This window comes from Hydra viridissima, unplaced genomic scaffold (genome assembly GCF_058129835.1).
Source record: "Hydra viridissima isolate aposymbiotic clone 2 unplaced genomic scaffold, HvirCarnegie_v1 scaffold_7, whole genome shotgun sequence".
Classification (NCBI taxonomy): domain Eukaryota; kingdom Metazoa; phylum Cnidaria; class Hydrozoa; order Anthoathecata; family Hydridae; genus Hydra; species Hydra viridissima.
In genome coordinates, this window is record NW_028324306.1 from 2362548 (window position 1) to 2390532 (window position 27985).

A 27985-nucleotide genomic window follows, 5' to 3' on the forward strand; every position below is an offset into this window, starting at 1 on the left:
TTTGTTCTTTTTTTTGTATTCAACTAAGTTATCTATAAATAATACAATATTTTGTGTCGACAGTAGTACTGTTTGGTAAAGTCTGATATACAAACAATCACTATTAGATAGAAAATTAAATATGAAAAAGCAAAGTTATACTTTGTTATTAAGCAATATTCAAAACATGATTTATAACTTTTGCACTTTCAATTTAAGCGCAAAAGTGAATTTAAGAAATCGCGAAAAAAAATCATATAGTTGGGCCGGTAATGGTACCAACTGTTAGCCAACTGTTTTATTACTGTTGGGCCGTTAATGGCAAACAATTGTTTAAAAACAGTTGGCTAAGTGTTGGTAAAAGCGTTACGTTTTTTCACGGTACCAACTAAATAGCCGACTGTTGGACCAAGGACGTATTATCAGATGGACGTTCAACGCATTGTTATAGATCAAAGGTGCCGCCAATTAGCCAAAAACTATGCGTGTTACCGTCAATTTTTTAAATTCATGATACAGATACTCCGACTTCTACCCATCAAATTTCCGTCAAAAAACCTCCCTCAGTAAACCCATTATAATTATGCATTTACTGAAGCTTATGGTTATAAAAGACAAAAAAATTAATCAAGAACAGTTCACAAATCCGAAAAAGGTTTATTTGAGCTATGAACTTTGCTTAATAAAAATTTAGCTGTGTTTAAACTTTGACGTCTAAAACTAGGCTTTTGCAAAAAGGCTATGTTTGGTTTACTAGAATGGATAGAGTAAAGTGAAACAAATTTTCCTTATTAAATTGAAGCTGCTATGATATAGTTTAAATGTCGAAAAAGATATTTTTAGTGTTCTTTTCACCCCACTCTCAGATTATGCTTCCCACTTTAAGGTTCAAATCAGAGAGTATTTCTTATTTTTGTCGGAAATGTCGAACTTATTTGCCTCGCTTTTTTTTTTCTCTTGAATTAGTGATTTTTTTTTCGTGAACGACCTAGTTAAAAAATTTCTTACTTTCGATACCTAAATTGCATTTTGTCTAAAGGTATTATAACTAAAAGCATCTTAAATTTCATAAAATACTATTCGTTTCAGGAGTTGGAAAGATATATAAAGTATGTATTTTTAATGAGCATTTTTGTTTAAGCGTTTTTAAACTGTCATGTAGAGCTATTTTAATTATAATGATTTTATTTTTTTAATTATTACTGTTGTTGCTAATAGTAATAACAGAAATAATAAAAATGATAAGACCATACTTTTAGTTGCATATTCTTGAGCCTTCTACAAGTGATGCATAGCTTTATTTCTAACCTTTTCTAAATATTATATCAAAAGAAGTAATCTTATATTCATATTTATTATCTCATTACAGGATAAATAATGAGTCTTCATGAGGAATATTTAAAACATAATAAAGCAGGATAGTCACTATCAAATAAAACCTTTTGTTATCTATAAACAAGCAATTCTTAGCTTTTACAAGCTGGATACAACCTCAGACTATCAAAGAGTTCATCCTGAATATTTATGCAAATCATGTTATATGGTCTTATACAGGTTAGATTTAAAACCAAAAAAAGGCTTTGAAGTTGAGAGGAATGATAAATTCTTCACTTTTTCTAAACACACAGAAACCTGTTATGTATGTAACACACTCACATTGCATTTGCATCAAAACATAGTTTTGACTGTTACAATCAAAATGATAAAAATTATTTTGTAATAGTTAAAATCAATAGTTATCGCCAATCAAATGGCATGTGGAGACTAATTGTTTTAAATCGTAAAGTGCCATTATCCATTAATATTAACAAATCTCTTCCAGATCAACTAAATCTTCAATCTGCTAATATTATATTCTCCAACATTTCATGCATAAACATCTGTAAATGTAATAATGACTTCCAGTATCTTTTTTTATAATCAGAAATAAATTTTCTGATTTTAAAAATTTCTGAAGCACATCAAATGAGGATGTTGGAATAATTGAAACGAGAGAAGGCAAAACAGTTGAAAACTTTAAAGTAATTAGACATAAAGGTTGTTCATTAATATGTTTAGAAGTCTGTTGTGATTTTAGTACCATCTACCATACTAACTTGGCTATAATGGAACCCAGGTTAAAGAGAAATTTCAATCATCTATTACCTTTAACTAGCCATTTTTTAACTGTACATTTTCTTACACCAGTATATATAAAAAACCTAATAAAGACAACTTGCATTCTTCTATATGGAAGTTCAATAGTGCATTACAACAATTTACAGTTTTGAACAATTTCTAAAATCAAAATTAAGAGTTATTACAATATTTTCATAATCTGGGAGTATTTGCAAATATAAATTAGCACCCGTTTAGGCGTTAAGCTCCACAACATGTGAGTATAAGCACACCTTTAGTGGCAATGTAACATTTCTTTTCATGCTTTTTAAAATTCAATTCTCTAAGATATTTATTGTAACATTTCAGACAGGTAAATTTAGTTATTAAGCGTTCTTCTGTTTTTTTCAGCATTTTGGTTTCTTCTGCAATCAGCTTCTCTGTAGGAATTGCTGGTGGTATGAGCTCCAATTCAAAATCCTCTGATAACAATTCCGCTAACTCTTCAAGATCTATCTCAATAAAATCATTCACAACTAATTCAATTTGGTTATCAATACTTTCAAGCAAAAATATAATCTTGATTAATAGCAAAGTTTTCTGTCATACTCATTTTATGTATCGATGCTAAGTAAATTACTTATAAAATATTTTAATTGGATAGTCGAGACCATCTTTTTCCGACGTCGAAAAAAATAAAAATACTCCCCGGTTTCGCAATTATCACCTATTGTTTCGCTTTTGTTATCTAAACAAAGCGTAACACGCATATCTTTTTTATAAAACAATGCGTTGAACGTCCATCTATTAATACGTCCTTGGTTGGACCAACTGTAGCTAATAGTTGGTTATTAGGATCGGGCCAACTACTTACCAACTGTTCGATGTTTACTGGGTAAGGTATTAAAAAATCTAACTAATTTAACGCGAATATTTTAAAAGTCTTTACGTAAATAACTTTTTACAACGTAAATTTGTTTTACATAACGAGTTATTATAAAATAAATATAAGCCGTAATATAAAATGATACAAAGTCTGGGTATCGCAAGCAAGCATATTATCATAATATTTTTCATTGCTTACAAATCTATTATTTAAATCAGATCGTATTCAATTTTTAAATAGTGTATATGCTAACCAACATGACATAGTGCGAAGATTTTCTCTTTTGTTTTTCTCTAAATCAATCCTTTTCGATATCGTATTTTATTATACAACTGAAAATACAATACTTTTTACAATTTTATAATTAATAAAAATTATTTTATTGGTATGCAAAATTGTTGTTATTTTTATATATTCTTTCATAACGCTTTGTTTTTTTTTGATCTTATAGGAAATCCCGGGATCATTAAAAAAGGCCGGGATCCCGGGATTGCAATCGCAAATTACGCAGACTCTTAGTCACCTTGGACTATATTTTTTAATGCTATCAATTAAAAATCCATTAAATGGCAAATATGAAATTGGTTGGAGAATTGGGAAAATATGATATCTTGATAGTTATATATATTTCTGTTCTTAATTTATTCTTGCTCATAATAATGACTTTATAACAAGATAGAAATTGCAAAGAAAAATCTTTCTTTAGGCTTGTTTTTTCTTTATATGTTTTTAACTATTATTTTACTTTTGTTATTATTATCATTATTATTATTACTATTATTGTTATTATTATTATCAATTATCATTATTATCATTATTGTTATTATTATCATTATCATTATTATTATTGTTATTATTATTATTATTATTATTATTATTATTATTATTATTATTATTATTATTATTATTATTATTATCATCATCATTATTATTATTATTATTATTATTATTATTATTATTATTATTATCATCATCATTATTATTATTATTATTACTATTGTTATTATTATTATTATTATTATTATTATTATTATTATTATTATTATTATTATTATTATTATTATTATTATTATTATTATTATTATTATCATCATCATCATCATTATTATTATTATTATTATTATTATTATCATCATCATCATCATTATTATTATTATTATTATTATTATTATTATTATCATTAATACTATTATTACTATTATTATTACTACAGATGCATTTAGATGCAAAGACTTTTATTTTAAATCAAGAACTTTGCATATAGACGCAAAGATCTTTATGCAAAATCATATTTTCATTAGGAGTGCCTATGCGTTGCGGAAATGTTGTAGAAGAATAGCGCGAGAATATCAACTTAAAGTTTATGACCGTCATTCTCGTTTTAAGTTATCTCGTTTTAAGGAATAAAAAAGAAGCTGAAAGTGAAAGTTTATCAGTGTCATTTGTTATTCGCTTTGTATAGTTCTATAATGCTAACTATGGAACTTACGCAAAATAATTTTTGCTTTAAAGTTTCATTAATAATTTTTGAAACTAATAAAATCATAATCTTAGGTCATTAGTGAACACTTATGTAAGAAATATCACTCATATAAGAAATGTAAGAAACTCATTTAACTCGTGTAAGAAATATCATCCATATAAGAAAGCGTGAATTACTCATGACAATGATAACTTCGTATCTATGGAAACCTCTTTAGTTGGATTGCGTGTTAGCGGCGCACAGTGGAAATTAAAGGTCTGTTTTTAATTTTTGTTTTTGGGCCAAAAATCGATAGCTTCTTTGTTACTACAAATAGAGAATTGAAATTTTACATAAATGTAAAGCAGTAAATGACGCTTCTAATGAAAATACTTTTTACAATAATTTTTTGTAATACAAAATTAAAAATAAATAAGTATCAAAAACTTCAAAATTGGCAACCATTTTCTTTACACTTAACGTAATACTTTACAAATGTATGAAAGTACCTTAAAATTATTAGAAAAGACGAAAAATGCATAAAACGCTTACCTATTAATTATAGAAATAATTAGAATTTTCTTAATAACAATTTTTAAATAATTGTTTTTATGAAAAAATTTGTGTTGTGACCGAAACTATATTTCACTAATAAATTAGTAAAACTAAAAATTTTAATAACTTAATTATAAAAAACGTAACTAAAATTAGTCGACTAACTTTTTAGTCTAAAATTAGTGGACTACATTTTTAGTGTAACTAAAGTTAGTCGACTAACTTTGTAGTCAACTGAATTAAGTCGACTACATTTTTAGTCTAACTAAATTCAGTTGACTAAATTTTTAATTTGCGAAAAATATATTGCTACTGTTATCCAAAAAATATTTTTTTAAACTCTTGTTGTGCGTTAGTTGTAAAGTGGTTTGAGCGCCGTAATTACAAATTGCTGTAAGTTGCAATTTTTATCTGAAGGGCATCTCAAGGTTAGATCATCATTTCAAGGTTAGATTTTCAGAGTTTTTCAGGTTTTTGGAGAAAGATTTGTTACATATACACTTGGAATTTTATAATAGTAATAAAACTGTATTCAATTAGTTCCGTCTTATTACTAAGTATTTGTTTTAACTTTCAATGAAAAGCGGTTCAGATCTGGATATTTTCAATTTCTATTTAAAGTGAATTATAAATTATAAAACACGTGAAATCAATTTATAAAAAAAAATATGTTGCCTTATTTTTGAAAGGTGTGTTATATGCAGAAGCATTTTCGGATTTCCTTTATATAATACCTGCAATGATTTTTTGAGGTTAAAATACGAAATTTATTTCGTTCTACTCTCATAAAAACGCAGATATTTACAGTGACAACAATAAGATTGTAACAATTAGACAATGTTTTTTATTATTTCTATATTGTGTAATTGAATAAATATCTTGTTCAACACTCAATTTTGTTTTTCTTTTTAGATTTTTTATTAAAATGCTTATAACTAATTATGTTTTCGGTATAAAATATCAGCTGTTTTTGACAGAGTTGTTCTGCTAACAAACCAATTTTTATTTAATTCAATAAAGGAAAATTTGGGGAAATACTAGGTACAAACAAATCATTTTTATTTCCTAATTGTCACAATTTATATTACGTATTTTAAACCTCTTAAAAACAATATATTTTGATGAATGTCTTTATATTGATTTATTTGTCATAATTCATATTATGTTCATTTAATTTAATTGTATAGGTTATTCTTTTTTTTTTAGCACTAAGTCTTGTTTTAGTCAACTTAATATAGTTAGACTAAAAAGTTAGTCGAATAAATTTAGTTAGATTAAAAAGTTAGTCGGCTAATTTTAGTTAGACTAACACTAACCTAAACTCCCATCCCTAGAAATAATGTATAGGTATATTAAAGGTACTATATCATACCTACATAGGGACTATCAGTTTCTAAAATCAGTTCTTTAACTTTCAAAACCTGCAGAGTATCTTCATCAAGTTCTCGCACATTTTTATTATACGGTTTTTTATTGCTGGATATGTAGGGATCGGAAGAGTACAGAAGAGTATGAAATACAACCTCATTTGTAACTGATCGAGAACATTTTCTGGCATGATGAAGGCGAAATTTTTTGTAATCATTAGTACGGGATACTTGCGCATCTTCTGAAAGTTGACCGATAGGAAGTCCTGCAAAATGCTTTATGATATTTTCTCCGTGAAGTAAGATTTTGTGTTCTGAAGATGGCATATAGTAACATCCATAATTGGTCACATAGATTCGGGCAGTTTCTATACCATAACTACCACACTTTTAACATTTGTTATAACACCTGAGGAGAGAGCTTGCAGAACTACGTAAAATTGCTAAATCAAATTTTCATCCACTTTAGTGATTTCAGCAAAGCAGCTTGATTGTAAAAAAAATCACCTAGCAGTATTACCACCTAATTGTCTTGGTTTGTTAATGATCAACCCTAGCTGGTCACGAAAACGTTTTTATACCAAGATCTTCTTCTCTTGCTTTAGCCGTTTTCTTTACTTGTAGGTGACCATGTTTGGAAAGAAAGGTTGTAAGAAATATGTAATATCATTTCCATACAAAGAATCCAGGCATGTAATGTAGACAATCCTTATTGATACGAATTTTCATTTTCAGGCCTAGAAGCTACTTTTGTCAAATTGTTCATTCGCCATGGAGTGGCTCCTCATACTGGTACATGAAGACCCAGAAGGCGTATCTATTAATACCTGAGCCACTTTTCCATTTATTGTTGTTAGAAAATGTTCACATTTAATTTGTACTCTTTTACAATTTTTATTAATTATAGATGGCCGCAAAGAGTTTATTTGGTTCTTTATTTCATCTTTAATGGCTTCTTTATTTTGAAAGTTGGAGATTGAAAAAAACGGTAAGAATTATTTACTAGGAAGAAAACGATGATCACAATCTTCTTTTTTTTTCTTCTAATTTACTTTTAAATATTTTTTTCTACTGTTTTTTGCTTTAGTTTTACTTAATAAACAGAAAATCACCGAAATATTTTTGCCCTCTAATCAGTTTTTTGTTATTGTCAGACGAGTCGAAATTTAATTTAAAGGGTTTAGATGGTAAACAAAATGTGGATGGCAAATGATTAAAAACAATATACACTACAGAAACCTTTTTTTTGCCTATTCATGCGGTACTGCCTACTAACCAAACTGAGTATAAAAATGATCGCATTATTAAAAAATTGATTCCTATGATTAGCAAGCATCAAACCAATGATTATTATGTATTTTGGCTGAACTTAGTCTCTTCGTTCTTTGGACCTATTGAAGATACCCGGTCAATCCTCAATAGGTTCAAAGAACGAAGTTCTTCAATATGGTCAACTTTTTTAGTTTCTCAATTGTTTTTAAAAGCTCATAATAATGACTTTATAACAAGATAAAGAAATTGCAAAGAAAAATCTTTGTCTAGAATTGCTTTTTTTTTTTTTTTTGTAATCTGCCATTTTTTGAATAAGAAACTGCATTGTCAAATTAAATCATTGTGAAAAAAAATGTTTGAAGTGGAAAGATTTCGGGAAACTTCAATTTGAAGTAAAATACCTTTGTGGACCACCTTCTTCGTGGACCACCTTCTTCGTGGACCACCTTCTTCGTGGACCACCTTCTTCGTGGACCACCTTCTTCGTGGACCACCTTCTTCGTGGACCACCTTCTTCGTGGACCACCTTCTTCGTGGACCACCTTCTTCGTGGACCACCTTCTTCGTGGACCACCTTCTTCTTGAACCACCTTCATGAACCTACTTCTTCATGAATATTTTCTTCATGAACCACGTTTTTCGTGAACCACTCAATGAATTGCTCCCTCTCCATCTACTCAGAATTTGAACAGGCATACAGGGTGAGGCAGCGATTCGTGAACTGATTTTTGGTTAGGTTTTGTGATGTAAATAAAATACTTCCACAATTTGTTTTTGTTAGTTAATGTTCAATGACCGTCTTAGATTTTAATAAAATTGTGAATAAAAAATATTTTAGTTAAAGATTTTGCAATAGAAGCCAAAAAAACCAAAGTTTTAAATTTGATTCACGCGGGTTTGCCAGCACGTAAAGTGATTCGTATTTCTGGAGTGTCTGAAACAACATTTTAGAAAGTAAAAAAACGTGACAGTGCTGAGAGAGCCAAAATACCTTCACCAGTAAACAAAAATGTTGATAAAAAGTTCACAGAAAAGCTTAAAAAGCATGCTAAAAAGAATCCTCCTGCATCCATTAGAAAGATAGCAAAGCTGTTCAATGTTGATGAAAGGACAGTCAGAAGAATTCCAAAAACACTTAGAAAAGTCAGTGTAGCCCGACATTCATGTCAACTTTTGATAGAAAGGCTTAAAACGAACTTTACGATTTGAGCGATCAAAGAAGCTTCCAATCAGCCGAAAAGCCATACTTCATCAACAGTTCAAATTTTCTCAGATGAAAAACTTTTTAGCATTGACTGTGTGATCATTAGATGAAAAGACAGATTCATAATGCGGAAGGGTTGCAGAGCACCACCTGTGTGTTACACCAAGTACCCTTAGTCCTTCATGATGCTAGGAATGATCGCTTCTAATGCAGAGAAATGTTTACTAATCTACATCAAATAGAAAGAAAAAGTTACCTCTGATGTGTATATTAGCTTACTAAAATTTTATGTGGTGCCATGGCTGAAGAAGACATTCCCAGAAAACTATTATATCTTTCAACAGGATAATGCACCTTGCCATGTATCCAGAAAGACACAACGATTTCTTCAGGACAATATGGCGAATTTCTGGCCCAAACACTTTTGGCCAACATCCAGCCCTGACCTGAATCCCCTTGACTATAGTGTGTGGAGCGTAGTTGAGAATGAGGATTACAAAAAAAATCACTCAAGTGTTAACTCACTAAAGTCATCTATTACCCATGCTTGGAACTTAATGCCAAGGGACTATATAATCAGCACCTACCAGTCTTTCCGTCCTAGGCTTGAGGCAGTGATAAAAAAAAAAAGGAAACATAATTGAATGTTAGGGTGGGAAAAGCATCTATCTTCAACTTTTCTTCTATTAATATTCCATGAATATAATTTTTTAGTGCTTTAAAAATTCATTATAAAAAATGTTCTAAAAAGTTCGCAAATCGCTGCCGCACCCTGTAGAACATTTCTTCAGGACCACCAGAACACCATGTGTTATATAGGTGTTTACCTTTATACACCACATACATTGGCAGGTACTAACTACTGGTCAGCAAATCTTTACGGTGTACATGCATTTTGTCAAAGCTGCCATCGTTTTGTGTTTGTTTTTAGCACCACATTTACAGAACATCATCTGATTGCCAATATCTGTCTGGAAGCTTTTCTCATCGACATTGAAAACATTCTGACGCTTCCCTCTCAGATCCAGACGCTCATATGCTGCTTAGAGCTTTTCAAAGAGGTCGCCACAGCTGAATGATATTCCTACAACTTGTTTGCTAGGAGTGGCCATGACACTCGTCTTGTCAGCTCATTTCTCCACCTTTTCCAATAGAGCTTACTGATACCTGGTTTGGCATGTTGATATGAGTGATCACTAACAACACTCTGGAAATATTCTTTCACAACACACAACACATTTTTTCGATCCACTTCGAATGCAAGAATTGAACTTGAAATTTGAAGTATGACTTGAAATTTTAAGTTTGATTTTTGCATTTGGGCCTAAATCTAAAAATGCAAAATGTGCAATTGTATGCCCACAGTGTATAAATTTAACAATTTACTCGGAAAAAATTAAAAACTCAACTTTATCAAAATAGTAAAAGTATTTTTAAACTAAATAGCGAAATAATGTCTATGTTTTTAAAAATAAAACCAAAAAAAAAGCGCGTAAATTTGAAACAATCGAGTATGCTATTTAGTTATTGATTATTTCTGTTGGGTGTTAATCATAAGCTTTTGTTCATATTTTTTCTGGACTATATTTATATTATTTTATCTTACCGATGTTACAGTTTGTTGACCGGCAAACATTTCCATTTTAGACAAGCTTTTTAGTTAACTTTATCAACATTTTTAAGTATCATATGTAAATTTAGTCATTTCTACAGTACCATACATTTCTCTAGTTATATCTAAATGGCTGCATACATCTCAAAAAATAAATGCAAGAGTTGATGCTATTTTCTGTTTTATCTTGCACAAATTGGGTAAATATTCCGTCTTATCCACCAATTATGGCTCATATAAGGAAATATGTAAAGAGTTTTTTTAAAAAAATTGAAACTAGGCAGGTTAGTGTCATCTTTGCTTAAAAAATAATTAAGTTTTCTAATGATTTGATGCTGTTGCTCGTAAGTTGATATAAATTTGGATTTTATTCACCTGTATCATATCGGACTCTTATATATCAAGTTTGAATGCAAAATCTAGATGTTCCCTTAAAAAAATAAGTGTTAGAGTATTTAATTTACAGAACTAAGCTAGTACAGCAGAAAATGTAATAGACATTTTCATTTCTTCTGAAGATTTCTAGATGTATACCGACGAGAAAATAAAATAAGTTTATTCCAATTTGTTAAAGTTCTGCATAAACTGTTTTAATTTTTATTTTTTTATTTTTTTGTCTTTTTGTTTTGTTTGTTAACTTTGATGGCTGATTTTATGTTTCTTTTTCATATATAAAGTTTACTTACAAAATTTACACTACCCAAAATTTTTAAAAATGTAACAGATCTTTAGACTAAATTAAAAAAAAAAAACCTTTAAAAAAAATGATCCTCAAAAGAGAGTTGGGGAATGCCTCTTCATAAAGGGGCATTAATTTCTTTTTCCTGATAGAATGTCAGAATTTCACACAAGAGTGCGCCATTAAAAGGCTGAAGCTGAAGTTCCGCGTTATCGGCAAGATAGTGTAAACGAATCATGTGATGATCACAGAGAAATAAACAACAAATATGGCGAGCGGAGAAAGTGTTAGGCTGTATAATGTCGTTGTAAATGGATTGTGTTTTATGTTAATATTCACTGCGTTTAATACCAGTGGAAATGTTCAAGTATGTAATTCAAAAAATATGTTCTTTTGTAACGTTAAGAAGAAGTTTTTTTTTTTTTTTTTAAATTTTTAATCATTTTATGACAAGAAGCTTTTTTTTTTCTTTTTTTTTTTAATTGCACACTGCAACTAGAGGTAGAATAGGTCCAAAGAAATTGTCCATGATAATCTTTGATTATTTTAATAAATATGGACTCTCCTGAACCAAAAATATAACTATCAATATCTTCTATCATTTTTAAAGAAAAATAAGAGATTTTGAACCTTTCATCTTTATTTAAAAATTTATCTCAATTTTTTCTTTTGCTTTTTTTTTCTTTTCTTTTTATCCCTTTAGAAAATTTTTTCCTAAATAAGTAAGAATGATTTTAGTTAGTTTAAACTATTTTTGAACCTATTTTTGATATAAAATAAGGCTAAATTGCATAGTGATAATAGAAAATCAGTTTGAATAATCTGTATATCAGAAAGGCAGAATGATTACTTTCTGGAAATCTAAATTTTATTAATGATACTAAGGTTTTTTATTGATTTCTTGAGAATGAGCTCATTCTTCCTGTTGGTAATTGAGGCAGTTGTTGCCTTGTTCAGTCTTTGTCCATTGCAAAGACTGAAACTGTAACAAAATGGTAGCTAAATTAAAAAATCTTCCTCTTCTAACAAGACAAAATCCACTTTTTTTTCTTCTAATAATTGTTAGGCTGGTAGGCAAATTTGGGCTGCATTGCCAGTGCTCAGTAGTTAAAAAGTCTAATTGGTAGACCAAGAGTTTATCCATTAACACAGAAAGATCTTGCAGCTTCCATTCAAATTTGCAGCTACTTTCACTCAGAAATTTTTAGCAGTAAACCTCATAACTGCTCAAAAGTTAAATTACTTTCTCATGTTAATGTTTTTTCTTACAAGTGTAGGAAGATAACGTAGAAAGTAGAACTGCAATTGAAACTCAACTTAGGAAAACAACTTGAAAGCTATTTTTGAAATTAAAAAATATTAATTTAAATATTTTACCTGATACAGGGAAAAAATTTTGCAGAAAAAAATTGCTATTCTTTGTAAAGATGCGCCTGCACCTGTTGATTTTGTGTGTCTGAGATGACAAGTTGATTCTTACTTTATGATAATAGGAATTGATGGGGGTAGAGGATCATTTAAAATATGTCTTAACATAATTTATCAAGTAAGTTCTACTCAATCACCTATAAAAGGTCAACCAAATACTGGTGGATCTATTACCTAATTCTCTAGTGCAGATGTAAAAAAAACTTTTCATTCTTACTATTGCTCATGGTATTCAAGAACTATGACAATGCTGTAGCCTTAGTTAATGCACTGCAAATTTCTTGTTAACAACTTTGTATTTGTGCTGATTTGAAACTAGCAAATATTTTAATTGGACTTCAGAGTCTTGCTTCAAAATATCTTTTTATTTGGTGTAAAGGGACCACTCCATGGGAAATCCTGCAAGGTTAAAAACTTAGAGAAGAATAAAACCTTTATGGAAAAGTTCTGGTCTTTGTTTAAGCAAGGAACCTGATTATTATAACTACATGAGTGAACCTATTTTAGATGGTAATGAGCAAACTGAAATACTTCATTTGATTCCTCCACCAGAGGAATTTTTGTTAGAAGTAGCAAGCAAGATAATTGATGAACTGAATAATCCTTGGGTGTTAAAAGTATTGTCAGAATAGGATACAGAGAAGAATCTATGGAGAAAAATCAGTGAAAGCAGTTACTGATGAAAGTTTTAGAATAAAAATCTTTTTTCCCAGTTTCCTTAAAAAAGTTTGCCACTGCTATTAAGCTGTTTTAATATGTTTGCATTTGTCACAACCTCAGGAGGTAGAAATGGGAGCGGCAGTCTCCTCAGTGGACATTGAAACTCATAACTACAAGAACAGATTATTTTTATATGGAACTTTCTAAAAGTTTTTTCTTTAAATTCAGAAGATTTTGAGAATTACATTTTTACATTTTACATTCATGCACATTAAACAAAATAACCAAAGATTCTCATGGAAAATTTTTTTTTTAAAACTGTTCTGATTTAGCAGTAGTGTGATTAAAAAAGAATGCACTCTTTTATATAGCTGCTCATATAGCATACTTTCTCTTACTTTCTCAGACATCCGTTTTGAATAATGTGGTGAGAGATGGGAAGCATATCTTTAACAGTAAATTTTTTAATAAAAATTTATTTATCTTAAAACTTAGGGCCTCTTGCATCATATTAGTTTTTTTCTTGATTTTTTTATATCTTATTTAGGAAGTTCTGTGATGAAAACGCTGTTGATTTTTCTTTTGTTTAATTTAGTTCCTCTTTTTTTTTGATTTTTATAGATACAGGGTACATCAGGTTAGTATTCTTCAAATTCTTATTTGTTAATTCTGAAAATGAATGCATTACAGTGAACAATATTTTGCAATAATATTTTAAACATAATTAGAAAAAATAATGTTAAATGCTTCTTCCTTGTCAAACACTTCCATCAATAAAATAAAATTAAAAAAATAGTATCTATGCAAATAATTCAACTTTATTATATCACGTTTTTTTAATTAACAATAAGAATATATATATATATTCTTTTTAGTTTAGGAATTATCTACATAGTGTTTGCTCTAGCCAATTTTATTGCGCCTCCATTTGTTCAAATTTTTGGACCACGTGTAGCAATGATTTCTGGGGCAATAACTTATTGGTATTATATGTTTTTTTTTTTACTTTATTTTTAAAAGTTTTTCTTTTTTAATGTGATATGTAGGTTTATTGTTACTTTATTTTTGAAATATCAGTTTTCTTATAGTATATAGTTACCATCTATGGTTATTTGATTTTTGTATTTGTTTCTGTTAGCTTATTCATAGCTTCAATTATTTATCCATTTGTGGCAACATTGTATATTGCATCTTTTTTGATGGGACTCGGAGCAGCAAGTAAAAATTTAGATTTATTTACTGAAATTTTCTAATGCCATTAAATGTTTAATGTTTTTTTTTTTTTTATTTGTTATTGTTTGTGTTTTTCAATTGTTAGTTGTTCTGCTATATAACAGTTTAGTAGAGATTTTAATGATATTTCATATAAATACCATTTTACTTTTCCTTAAAAATTTAGTAGAAAGTTCTTAAGTTTGTTTTCTACAAGGGAAATATATAAGTTTGATAAATTTTAACAAGTTAAAACTTTATTAAAAAAAATAATACAGACATCCTATGTTCTCTTAATTTTCTAGCTGAAAAATTTTACTTTCTATTTAAGTTTTTTTTTATAGTACTTTGGACTGGCCAAGGTAATTTCATTACATTAAACTCTGATGCTGAAACAATGAGCAGAAATTCTGGCATATTTTGGGCTATCCTTCAAAGCAGGTCACTATTTATTTTGGGCTATATTTCAAAGCAGGTTACTATTTATTTTGGGCTATACTTCAAAGCAGGTTTTTATTTATTTACATAAAACAATTTTTTTATTATTTTGAATTAGAAGTAGTATCTTTAATGATTCCAATCATCTTTTTTTAAAATTAGTTAATAAGATTGGATTTACAAACTTTCTATGCCTATGTTTAAAAATATTAATGATATATGATAAGATTTTTATACTGAGTTTATTTAAATTTTCAAAACTAGTCTTAAAACAAGACCAGACTGACTTTCTTAATCTTTCCTTTTAAAATGTTCTAAAATTAGATAAAATCTTCTAAAATTGTTTCTTGGTCATACACTGCGACCATTTTCTATAGGCGCATTTGGATTATGTCATAAAAACGTACTTAGCTTTATTTTTATAGTGCATTTCAATAAATTATAAATAAAGTATCAAAAACTAATGAAAATTATCAAAAAATAATATCAAATTTGAAAAGAGGTCAATCATAAATGAATTAAATTCAAAAGATAGCAGACTATTTTCTATAGACGCAGTTCACATTTTTTAACAAAACTATCAAAAAAAATGTTTCTATCACATTTTTAGTACTCGATTGGACCTCCTTTGCGCTCAATTACTTGATTAATTCGTTTTGGCATACTTCCCACCAATTTTTCCAGCACTTTTGCCTCCATATCCTCCCAGCATTCTGATACCGCTACTTTTAGCTCTACCACAGAGTTATATTGCTTCTGGTCAACATAGATACGTCTTACAATGATTCCCCAGCTGTTTTCAACAGAATTCAAATCTAGACTGCGAGCAGGCCACCACATTTGCTCGATTTTTTTAGCTTCAAACCAAACTTTAGTCTCGTTACTAGTGTGAATGCTGGCGTTGTCTTGTTGAAAAACAAACTTTTTGCGTTGATATTTGTTTTTAAATGGAATCAAACATAATTTTAGCACATCAATGTATTCAGAACTTTTCATTTTGCAAGATGTAAATGCTAAATTTAACTTTCCTGTTGCACAAAACCCAAGCCAAGCCATCAAAGATCCACCACCAAAATTCCTTGTCGAAAAATATTTGGGTTCTCTCCTCAAATCACGCCAGTAGCCACTAAAACTATCATGCCCATCAAGATTAAACTTTTTCTCGTCCGAAAAAGTTACCTGGTATTGAAAACAAAAATATTCAGCTATTTAGACATCTTACGTTTTCATGAGTGTTTAATCTAAATTTTCTTACTTGTTCCCAATTGCGTGCCATGTTTTCGCGGGCGAATTCCATCCGTTTCTGTTTGTGAACGGGCTTCATATTTGGTGCTTTATTTTTTTTTGATCGTACAATATGTGGGCTGTCTTTAAGAACTTTCTTAATCGTCTCCTTGCAAACATTTAAACCCAAATCTGACTTAATTGTTTTCAAACTTTTTAACGAATTTGATGCGAGTTGAACAATTCTGCATTTTTCACGGCCTGAAACCTTAGATTTCTTTGCCTTCCTCTTGATTGTTGCATAGTCTGTTGGATTTTTCAAGAAATTACGGATAATGTGATCTGATATCTTCAATCTTCTAGCAACTTCTCGATTTGGAACTTTTTCTCGATAATAAGACAATATTTGACCTTTTTCAATATCGGTAAGGACCTTTCCTTTCGGCATTTGGTTAAGTTCAGCTTAATTTCGACTCACAAAATAAAAAATACTACAGAATATAAGAAATTTGCGACAAAACTCGTAAAAACTTTAGTGCGTCTATAGAAAATTGCCACGTGAATATTAAAAATTTAATTATTTTAATACAATCTAGACAATTAATAATCAGATGCATAATGAATCATTGTTTTCTTACATATGGTTATTCAAAAGTACTGTTAGAACAATTTTATTACCACTGTAACACTGTAAATCCACTAAATTCTACATGCATCTATAGTAAATGGTCGCAGTGTATTATGCAGCTCTAAAGTCATGAAAATAACTTAATTTTTTGTTTTGATTTAAATTTCAAATTGTTATAAAGTTGTGTACTTGATTATATTTGCATATTACAACTTGAATTGTAACTTAATTTGATTCTTAAATTCACTTAAACATTTTTTTTTAAAAAGAAAAGTTTCAGTTTTATAAATTATGTAAGGAATTGAACCTTGGCTGTTAGCTTGCCCTATTCCTTTAAAGTTATTGCCTTAAAACAGTTTTTCACTAATACTTGAGTTTGTTGTTGAGAGTGTATTTCAATGTATCTGATATTGAAATAAACTAAAAAGTTGAAAAGTCTTCATGCTGTTATAACTCATGCAAAACCATATTCCAGTTGAACCTGATCTTTGCTTGGTTTTTTATTTTCAACCTTTGTTGATCTTTTGTTTTTGTCTTCTGATTACAACTCACTTTTTGTAATTCATTTAATGGAGCAATTGTAATAATTATTTAAATCCTACTTTCAGGTCAGTTTTGTTAATTAGTTTGCAATTGGACAGAAAATGAAAACAATGCATTTTTTACAGTTGTTGGATATATTTTCACTTTTAAGTAAAAATTGACACATTCTTGTTAAAGGTCAAAAGGGTTAAAACTAGTTTCATGAAAAAAGTTGTCTTTAGTTGGGCTACTGATAATTAAAAGGAGTATAAAAATAAGTTAGAAAGTGCAAAAATTAAACATTATATTAGTTTTAACGATAATTAAACCTTTAAAAGCTGGAAACAAAAATAGAATTTTATTGTTCATGAGGGAAAAGAGAAAAGAAATGTTTTTATGTACTTTGTTGTTTGTTATTATTAATACTATTTTTATCATATTTTTAAAGGAATAGAATTTAGAATTATTTTTCTTTAAAGGAATATATTTTATTATTTACATGTAATAATACACATTGTATATTTTATTATTTACATGTAATAATACACATTGTATATATATATTTATAATTATAGCATGCTGTTTGGCAATTTGTTTGTATATTTTCACTTTAAAGGAGAAGTCAATATTAGTAAGTGTATTAAATTTTTTAGTGAATGTAAAAGAGTAAAAGTAAATAATGTTCTCTATCAAAATTGATTTTAGCAAATCTTTTTTCTTCTGAAAAATTGAACTCCTGCTGTCCTTTTTAATGTGTAAATATAGAGGCCTGTTCTTTAATCAGGTTTTTTTCATTAATTACTTATCCTTGATAAATCAATAATGGTGATTGGAATTTTTGTTGAGAAAATTTTTCAAATTTAAACATACCAGAGTAGCATACATTGAATATTCACTTCTTGTTTCAAAATTACTGGTAAATCATTCATGATATTTGGTGATATGCCACAAGCACTTGAGCATTGAGTGGAAGTTGTAGCTGAAGAGATAATGGTTTGCACCTTGCCATCAATCATTGTAATATATATATAACATGATGTACATCAAATTTCTGCCCAGCAATCGTCACTTTAGAAACTAAGAGTGACTTTATATTATTTTCAATTGACTCAAAACTACTTCTTTATATTGTTTTCAATTCTTCCAAGAATTTTCTTCTTTCATGTAATTAAACCAAACAGGTCTGCAATAAACAGGTGATGAATGTTTGTGATTCCTCCACACAAGTTGCTGCTTGGCATCTTTAAAAAACTAATGGTACATAGCATGTTAGAAATATAGATTCTTCAGTTGCTAAATTCCTGCATGCCTCATCTGTACTTGTTTATACACTGACTGACCAGTTGCACCATCAAATCCCATTTTTGATCTAAGAGTAAGTTTTTTCACATTCTTAAGTGCCTCTGAATCAGCAGTCAGCACCTCTATCTGAGCTTCACAGAGCCGCTGTACTGTGTGCTGAAGTGGAGGCTGCAATGGCACTTCTGCAGAATAATCAAAGATCTGAATATCATCTGGGTAACATTCATCTTTGGCCCTCTTCAGAGCATGGTATGTTAGTATGTCTAAAGGATTATTACAGAGAAGTTGGTATGTTGCTTTTGACAGATCAGCATAAACATAATCAGATCAATCACTTATACACTGTGTTGAAAGACTAAGGAAGTTATAAAAGAAAATGCTTTTTCAGGAAACAAAAATGCTAATTTGATTGTAAAGGAATTTAAACTTAAAAACCTTAATTAGATTTGCTATTTGCTAATAAATTTGCGAATATATTTTTGTTTTGTTCTCACTTGTATGATTTTCTTTTAACTGTTTTTTTGTGTGAATACAAAAGAGTGTAAAAATAACAAACACAACTTTTATCTTAACAAAAATGATGTTGTTGAATATAATGCTGGAATTAGACAAAGTGAACTATGTAAAAAAATATAAAATCTCAAAGGTTGTACAATGATTCGTAAAAGTAAGCTGTTAAAGCTGAGCATTTAGTTGGATACCCGAAGAAAAGTACTCATCACACTGATTGTAAAATTGTTAGATACCAGAAAACAAACTCATTTGTTAATCCCAAAGACACATTTTGTAATTTGATATTTCAGAAAATGCTATACAATGGCGTTTGGATAATCCAGGTTTGAATAGTTATCATGGTATCAAAAAAATGTTGGTGGAAGGCCAGAAGTGCTTTTTAATGAAACTTCAGTGTGATTACAGTACAGAAAATTTTGCAAAATTATGGATTTGTACTCTACTAATGAACTATTATATGCAGCTTCAAAGTCATATAAAAGATATAGCAGAAATACAGAGGCAAAGAAGTGTCAAAAACATTTTATCTAGAGATACTAAACCAAGTCTTTCATCTGACAAAGTATTAGCTCTCTTCTGATCCAACATTTCAAGTACCGCCTGATCCTGCTTTATCTTCTTCATCTGAGCTTGCTTCATCATCCTCAATATAGTAATATAAGTATGTATATAAGTATAAGTATGTATATAAGTATATAAAAATCTGCATATAAGTATGCAGATTTTTTAAAGGAAGCAATAATTAAAATACCATAATCCATTTGTATGTATTAAGTAACTTTTAATAAATTGATTTTGAAAGTTTTGTTATTTTAATTATTTTAAAGGAAAGATGAGATGAGGATGATGATCAAATTGAGTAACTCAGTTCTGATTTTTTTAAAAGGCTTTTGTTTTTTAGGTATCATGCAAATTAGAATGAAATTCTACAGCAAATACTTGAATAATTACTTTTTATTTCAATATACCAAATATTGTTTATCTAGTCTTAATGTCTCACCTTAAATACTGTTACACCAATTTGGTTTAAGATCAAGAAATAATTATAAGCTAAAAAATATACAGTGTTGAGGAGTTGTATCTTTGATGCAGAGAATGGGTTAAATGCAAATAAAAATTTATTTTTACTCTTTAAAATTTTAAAATTGTGTTTTGTTGAGCATTTCATTGATGCGTTGTCACATGAAGCAGAAGAAACTTTAATAGCAAGCACTAGCAGCACCTAGCACTTTGACAAGGTATACTTCCTAAAGCTTTTGAACTGTTGGAAGAAACTCTTAATGTAATAAGTCCTATTTGCCTTGCAAACATAAAAATATTTGCAGCTGTACCATGAGGACATATGGTTTACACAATATGTAACCAGCTTACAGCTTGATTGTCCTTGATGTCCAGATGATGTTTACCCAAAGATTTGTTTGAAAAGCAGTTTTTGTTTGTAATGAGTTATTGGCTTAGATCCTATCATTACATTAGTTAACTCTCCCTAGCTTATGACAATTTTTTACGGCAATACTGTAGCTGTTTGTACTGTAGTTGTTCTTTTTGATGAATGTTTATTAACTATAAGTACCAAGTTTCTGTTTTTGTAGAATCTTCACAATATTGCAGATCTTTTACTTTAAGTTACAAATTAGTTCTAAATCTGCACACAGCAGTACACAGAGTTGGGTTTGACAATAAGTAGATGACTTGTTTGCAAAGGTTTTACCCCACTGTGCTTTGACAAAATTTACAACAACTACAAAAAAAAATTTTAACAGTTTTTGTCCATAATTTGTTATTTCTATTGTTTTAAAACAAAATCTTTTCTTGTTTTAAGCTGATCATAGCAGAATAGTTTTGTACACAGTGTTAACTGTGTGTGCTGGCATCGGAACAGTAGCTCTTCTTTTTTTACGTAAACCACCTGAAAAAAATGAGGTATGTGGTTAATAATTTGCTTATTCACAAAAATAAAAAATATTTAACTAATTAAGAACATTTTTCACAGAAATATAATAATTAGCTAATTAAGAAATTAAAAAAAAATTTTTTAATAACAAGTAAATGAGTTTAAAGCTTACAAAATTTTAAAATATAATATATAATTTTAGAGAGTTAAGAAAGTCATATTCAAAAAATAGCTGTTATAAATATTATTTTAGATAGAAAAAGATTCCGAAAATGAAAATGAAAGTTTGATTCCAAAAGAAAGGTTAGTTCTATTTTTCACCCATGTTGTTTTATTTGAAAGCAAATCTAAACAGTTTTTTCAAACTTTATGCAGTTTGTAATCAATAACACAGCAAAATAAGGTTTCTTAAAGTTAAAGTTTTTAGGACTCAACAAATCTTAAATTTTGTTTTATGTCTGTAACTCATCAAAATCAAACCTGATGTTTTTTAACATTTTAAAAATCTATTAATTCATGTAAAATCTTGATGTAAAATGTCCAGTGCTGAAATTGACCAGAACTTATTCATCATCATTAAGAAATTGACAATTTTCCAAACTGTAGAACATTAATTCTTCTATTTGGAAAATTGTCAATAATAAAATACCAACTGATCAAAGGTTTCTGTTCAGAAATGTAAAACAACTCAGTTCTAAATGCATAGATTGCTACAATTATACTTTGGAATGTCACTTGCAAAAGGCACTGTTTTTGATCTCAATTTTTTGTTATTGTGGCTTGAAATTCTGTATAAGAGCAACCAATTTTCTGCACTGCATGGGGCAGAGTCTTAAGTAGATGCATTTCTTGATCATTTCACAAGCACTAGCACAAGTTATGTATTTCCCTGACAAGAGAGATACCAAGAAAATACTGAGAGGGATACCAGCTCTGGGCTTAAGTACCACAAGTGCCCCACCATTATCTTCAGAATGGCAGTCTGAAAAGCAACATCAATTTTAGGCATTGGGTCTTCAATATACCTGAATTAAGACTTTTTTAGGCACCAAGTTTTAATTCAGGTAATTGATACCTTTATTTCAGAAATCTCATGATCCTTGGGGGACCCATAAATATTATTATAATTCACAACAAGTTAGTAGATAGTATCACAAGGCCCAAAAGAAACTTTAAAGAGGGTATACATCAATATTTTTTAAAAAAATCTTCTCTTGGACATTTTCATGTAGATCACCCAGTTGATTTTCTCATTTCTCTTTTTGATTTTCTTCTTTTCTTTTTTACCTGTTTGTTAATTGGTTATATTTGTGCATTTAGCTCTCAAGCATCAAGCAATTTACACAGCAACCCAACACCACTGCAAGCATTCTGTAAGTTCTTATTAAGTTTTTGTAAATTTTACTGTACTGCTTTTTTAACCTTACTATTTCTATAAATTTGATTGTAAAAATTTACCATAATCTTTTTTAGTAAATTCATTTAAGCTTCTTTTTACAAAAGATATGTTGCTACTTTCAGTGACTGCATCATATACTGGTAAACTTTTATGATATTTGTACTTCTACTATATTTTTTTTATAACTTTACTTGACATACAGCTATGCTATATTTTAAATACTGCTTTAGGATTTGAGTTGGCATTTTATAGTGGTGTTTATGGAACAAGCATCAGTACGTGGTTTTATATCTTTCTTCTGTTGTTTTGCAGTCATTATTTGTTTTTAAAATTTTAAAATGGAATAGCTTTATATTATTGAGCATCCTGCTTTATTTTCTTTTACTATATTAGGTAATACCAGTAATTTGCATGATTCACACAGACAGGTTGGTGTCATGGGAATTCTTGTAGGATGTGGAGAGATTTTGGGTGAAAATAATATTTTTTTTTTTTGTTATACCTTTTTTGATCTCATTTGAGATGCTAGAGACTAAAACATTAGCAATGAGTAAAATAAAAGTTTAAAAACTTGATAAATTTTTTTGATATATATTTACATGAGGCATTATTAAGTAGCCAGTAAATAAGTTTTCTTTTAAAATAAGGATTTCAAAGTAAGTGCAATTAGTCATAGTTGTCTTTTTTTTAGGTGGCCTGCTGTTTACCATACTCAGTAAGCACACAAACAGGCGTGGTCGTGATCCAATAATTGTATTGGGTTTTATTATTCACATTGTTGCTTTCTATCTTATATACCTCAATGTACCTGATGAAGCTACCCTTAGAGTAACGCAAGGAGAATCGTGGCTTAATTATAAGTGTGTCATTATTTTATTTTCTGCTTTTACTCTTTTACTTATGAATTTAAATTTTTTTACTTATAATGTGAGTTCTGTTTTAATGATGTTTTAATGAGGACTTTCCTCTTAGGTATTTACAAACTTCTCCTTTGTTACTTACTAACTGTTTCATTTTTTTTAACTTTGAAACAGTTTATATGTTTATGGTTTGTGTGCCTTTTTACTTGGATTTGGTGACAGTAGTTTTAACACGCAGGTTTGAGTTTTGCTTTATTTTTTTGTTTAAAAGTTCTTTGTTAATTTATGAGCATATTTACACTTTCAATCTATTTTTAAAAAGCACTTAAATAATTTGGATAACTATTTGATCAAATTATAGATGATTTCCATACTGGGGACAGTCTATGCCAAAGATAGTTCTTCTGCATTTGCCCTTTTTAAATGTCTGCAGGTTTGTGGTTGCATTTGACTTATTATGCAACATTAACAAATTGATTTGTCTTAGATTTAAAGCTTAAGTTTTTCCATTCTGTTATTTCTAGTCATTATGTTCTGGCATTGCATTTGCTTATGGTCTGGTTCTTACTCTTAAATATCAACTGCTAATTTTGGTTTGGAGTTTTTTTACCTTGATGCATCTTTTTTTCATTTTTAAAAATGATATTTGTAAAAGTTTGTTTTATTTAATCTTTTAATGATTTCTTTTCAAGTTAGAATTTTTTATCAAAGTTCTTATGATTGCAGGTTATAACAGCATTTTTTGGGACAGCAAGCTTTATCAAGGTAGAGCGAAAACATGCGTTGCTTAAAGATACAAGCTATATATCACTTCAGTACGACTAAAGTTTAAAGAACAACTCTAAACTGAACAACTCATAAAATGAAGTTTGAAAGTGCTGTTATAATAACTCATAAAATGAAGTTTGAAAGTGTTGTTATAATAACTCACTGTTAAGTTTTTTTTAATCTTTCGCTATTTTTCCCTATTTTTTTATTGTTTAGGTTTTTTTTTTTTATTGTTTTATTTTTTTAAGTACAGTGAAGATCAGCTAAATAATTATGGAAGTAGATTTTAGTTTTTATTGTGATTTTTTAATTTTTTTTTAAAAAAATCTGTTTGGTGTTAATTTGGTAATAAAAAAACCTATTGACTTGGACAAGTTAAATGATTTTTTTGAGTGAAAATGAGAAAATGATATTTTTAAGTGAAATTAAGGAAATAATATATTTTTTTATAGGCAAGTACTTAACTTAGTAAAAAAAAAAAAAAAAAAGTTTTCTTACTGGAAAAGTTTTTTAATTTTTTCTTTCATTTCTTTTCTTAAATGTTTATAGGTTGTGACCATTTTTTTCTGTGGTTGGTTTTTATTCTCTGTGGTCATTTTAAAGTCTTTTTTATGCTATTTGGCACTTTTTATGCCCACTTCATACTACTTGACACTTTTTTGGCATTGAGTTGTAAACTAAATTTTTCAGAACATGTCAAATATTTTTTATAAAAATGTAATTTTTTCTTTCATTTCTTCTCTTAAATGTTTATAGGTTGTGACCATTTTTTTCTGTGGTTGGTTTTTATTCCCTGTGATCATTTTAAAGTCTTTTTTATGCTATTTGACATTGAGTTGTAAACTAAATTTTTCAGAGCATGTCAAATATTTTTTATAAAAATATAATAGTGAACAGAAATTCCTCTTCAAAGCATAACTTGATTCTTTTAAAAAAATAAACTGTTATGAATGTTGAAAACCGTTATGTAAATGGATAAAAACGATTTTTCTTGTTCCTAAAGTGTTTTGTTGTTGTGTCTTCAATTTGTAGCTTTTTATAAAATTTAGATAAATTTCATTGAAAAAATGACTGACCATATTTATGCCAAGGTAAAAATTTGATTATCTGATGATGAAAATGCCATGCAAAACATGTAGACTCTAAATTACATTGGACTATTATTTTTAATGCTATCAATTAAAAATCCATTAAATAACAAATATGAAATTGGTAGAAGAATTGGGAAAATATATTATCTTAATGGTTATATACTTTTCTGTTCTTTAGATGTTCCTGATTATTATTTTACTTTTATCTTTTTTTTAATAATTTTCTTGTAAATTAGCTACTGATGTGTTTTTATAGGATGTCAGTGAACTTCGCAGAAGTTTTAGAGAAGGGAAGATGAAAAGCTTAGACAGCAGACTGATTCAACTTCGGTTAATACATAAATTATTGGAAGAAGGTGAAAATGAGCTCTGTGAAGCAGTTTATAAAGATTTAAAAAAGGTAATTTAGCTCTGCTGAGGATCAGTTTTATGATTTCTTGTTCAGGACATAGTTACAATCGATATAGTATAGTATAGTACAGATAGTATAGTATAGTATAGTATAGTATAGTATAGTATAGTATAGTATAGTATAGTATAGTATAGTATAGTATAGTATAGTATAGTATATATCAATATCAATATCAATATCAATATCAATATCATAATATAATATATATCAATGTCATAGTTACAATCATATATACGAAGTGTTACGAAAATCAACACAAATATTAGTAGTCCTACTCTGATTCCTTTGCATTTTTAAAATAGTTTAAATAAAATCTTACAACCAGTTATTGTTTCAAAAGGACTTCACAGTTTGGAATTGATAAAGCAAATGTGCATGATACATGATAATGTGTGGGTTGAAGCAGGTGGTGGGTGGTAGATTAGAAAGTTAATTTTCATACTTTTTAAGACAAGTGAAGCTTATATTAATGTTTTGGTCTGAATGTTTAGATTGTTTTTGAAATAAATTTAAATCAAAGTTGTCGATATTTTTTTACCACCCTGTATAGGAGTCTTAATATATTTTTTCATCTATAGTGCAAGTCAGAAACAAATCTGATGGAGCTGCTCCAAATTCGTATAGAACTTGGTAATGGTAAGTGGTTTTTATGTTGTAATTTGTTTGTCACTCTTTTGATGAAGATTATGATTGTCATTTTGATCTGAATATTTATGATTGTCATGTTCATTTGAATAGCTTGTCAAAAGATTACATGTGCAGTTGATTTATTTTTTTCAATGTTTCAGAATAAAAAGGTTCTAAATAAGGAAGAAAAAGGTTCTTTTGTTAAACCTGTTTGACCTGTTTTCTAGCCACACAAAATCTTGCAAAATGGATGAAACCAAAACAAGTTAAAAGTGATCTTATTAACAAGTTTAACAGGTGCGAGTTGCATAAAGATCCACTAGGTGTAGTTCTGATCATTGGAGCATGGAATCTTCCAATATGGGAAATTTTTTTACCTCTTATTGGTGCACTTTCTGCAGGTAAGTGCAATTTTCTAATTTAGCAACAGGTAAATAAAATCACTTTTATTGTTACAGTTAAACAACAGTTTATTGTTGGTAGCATTTTATTTTTTTGGGCAAGCTGCTGTTAATATTTTATGGTTGTTGTACTTTTGTATTTGCTGTAGTACCATTTAGTTATGTGTTTTACTATTTTAAACATTAATGTTCAGTTCTTAATACAGTGGCTTTCCAAAATGTAAGGTCACTTAGATTTTTTAGTGATTACTTAAAGTATTTCAATGTTTTTTAAAAAATAAAAAAAGAAGAGAGATTTTTTTTTAGTTTTTTTTTAGTTTTTTAGTTTTTATTTGGAAAACATTACATTGTAATTTACATTGTATAAAAAATTAAAAAAAAAACTAAAAAAAAAAATCATTTTGGTACCAAAATCAATCAAATAAGATCAAAAATCTGTAACAGCAAAATGGTGTCAAAATTATAACGTCAGGCTTTAATTTAGTATTTTGCATGACTACCATGTGCTTTTACACAGGCTTGAATACATTTTAGCATAGATTCAATACCTTGCATACATAATTCCATTAAAAATGGAATTTTTTTTTAATGCAAGTTTCAATTGTGCAACACTTTCCACATCCTTTCTTAATAATTCGTTGTCGATCCATAACCAAATATTTTCAATGGGGTTCAGATCTAGTGATCATGCTGGCTAGGGTAGAAGAGTAATATGTTTCCTTTGAAGCCACTATTCCACCTAGTTGGCAGCCATTGTGCCGTCCTGTTGGAAAATCCAATTTTATGCTTTCCAACAAATTTTTAAAAAGCACTTAAATGATATGGATAACTATTTGATCAATTTATAGATGATTTCCATACTGCAGAGAATCTATGCTAAAGACAGTTCTTTTGCATTTGCCCTTTTTAAATGTCTGTGGTGTGGTAAAGGCTTGTTTTCCATGGTCTTTTTGTAATTATACTGGTCAATTCTCCCTGTAATAATATTTTGAAATCCTATCCCCTTATGAGAAATGTATCCCCATATACCTATCAAACCATTACCACCTTGTACTCTTGGCACACAAAATCTTTCCTCATACTTCTCTGAAGCTACTCTTTTAACAATAAATCTTGATTTACAATTAACCACTTCAAAATTTGATTCATCACTAAAAATGACCTTGGACCAATCTTCTACTGACCAGTGAAGTCTTTCCTTACACCACTTATATCTTTTAATTCTATCTGTTATTATTATAGCAATCAATACCTTTTCATTAACAAGCCTTCTAACTGTGCTACAACTAACATAACCAGCCTTATTACTAAACACAGCTGACAGTTCTCAGTAGTTAATTTTAGGATCTTCCTTCACCCTTCGATACAACAAGCTTTGATCCCTAGAATTAAATTTTGACAGCCTGCCAGCTCTTAGTGAATCTTTTATGTTATTTGAAAGTTTGTAGCTTTTCAGCACTGTTTGGACACAGCATTGTGGAACACCACATAAT

General features: G+C 28.9%; 2 protein-coding genes and 1 long non-coding RNA gene across 10 annotated transcripts in view; all 3 read left to right on the top strand.

Moving 5' to 3' along the window:
- LOC145184359 (aldehyde dehydrogenase, dimeric NADP-preferring-like) overlaps positions 1-27985 on the top strand; it is a 54591-nt gene that overhangs the window by 21356 nt on the left and 5250 nt on the right. For 4 of the 8 annotated variants that reach the window (XR_016454326.1, XR_016454325.1, XR_016454328.1 and 1 more), the window contains exons 1-4: positions 24890-25052; positions 25309-25452; positions 26043-26100; positions 26319-26492. Coding sequence is in view for 4 of the 8 variants with exons in the window: in XM_090093558.1 (XP_089949684.1) it covers positions 25029-25052; positions 25309-25452; positions 26043-26100; positions 26319-26492 (400 nt within the window). In the remaining 4 variants the exon portion in view is untranslated. The other 4 variants (XM_090093557.1, XM_090093560.1, XM_090093559.1 and 1 more) reach the window with 3 other exon arrangements.
- On the top strand, positions 912-3607 carry LOC149885587 (uncharacterized). The gene is made up of 3 exons (XR_016454316.1): positions 912-1088; positions 2488-2971; positions 3414-3607. It is a non-coding gene; the product is annotated as an uncharacterized LOC149885587 (long non-coding RNA).
- On the top strand, positions 11290-24677 carry LOC149885588 (UNC93-like protein MFSD11). The gene is made up of 18 exons (XM_090093578.1): positions 11290-11480; positions 13608-13656; positions 13823-13838; positions 14077-14184; positions 14340-14419; positions 14758-14854; positions 17801-17856; positions 20863-20963; positions 21188-21237; positions 22255-22307; positions 22408-22473; positions 22564-22608; positions 22727-22804; positions 23025-23193; positions 23368-23431; positions 23555-23626; positions 23718-23786; positions 23920-24677. Exons 1-18 carry the CDS (start codon positions 11382-11384, stop codon positions 24016-24018), a joined length of 1371 nt encoding a protein of 456 aa, XP_089949704.1. The 5' UTR covers positions 11290-11381; the 3' UTR covers positions 24019-24677.

Excerpts from the sequence above, each read along its gene's own strand:
- LOC149885588 (XM_090093578.1), top strand. The coding sequence starts at position 11,382 with ATGGCGAGCGGAGAAAGTGTTAGGCTGTATAATGTCGTTGTAAATGGA. Across the intron at positions 17,857-20,862 it reads TAAAGGAGAAGTCAATATTA|CTGATCATAGCAGAATAGTT; the intron begins GTAAGTGTATTA and ends TCTTGTTTTAAG. Across the intron at positions 20,964-21,187 it reads AACCACCTGAAAAAAATGAG|ATAGAAAAAGATTCCGAAAA; the intron begins GTATGTGGTTAA and ends ATATTATTTTAG.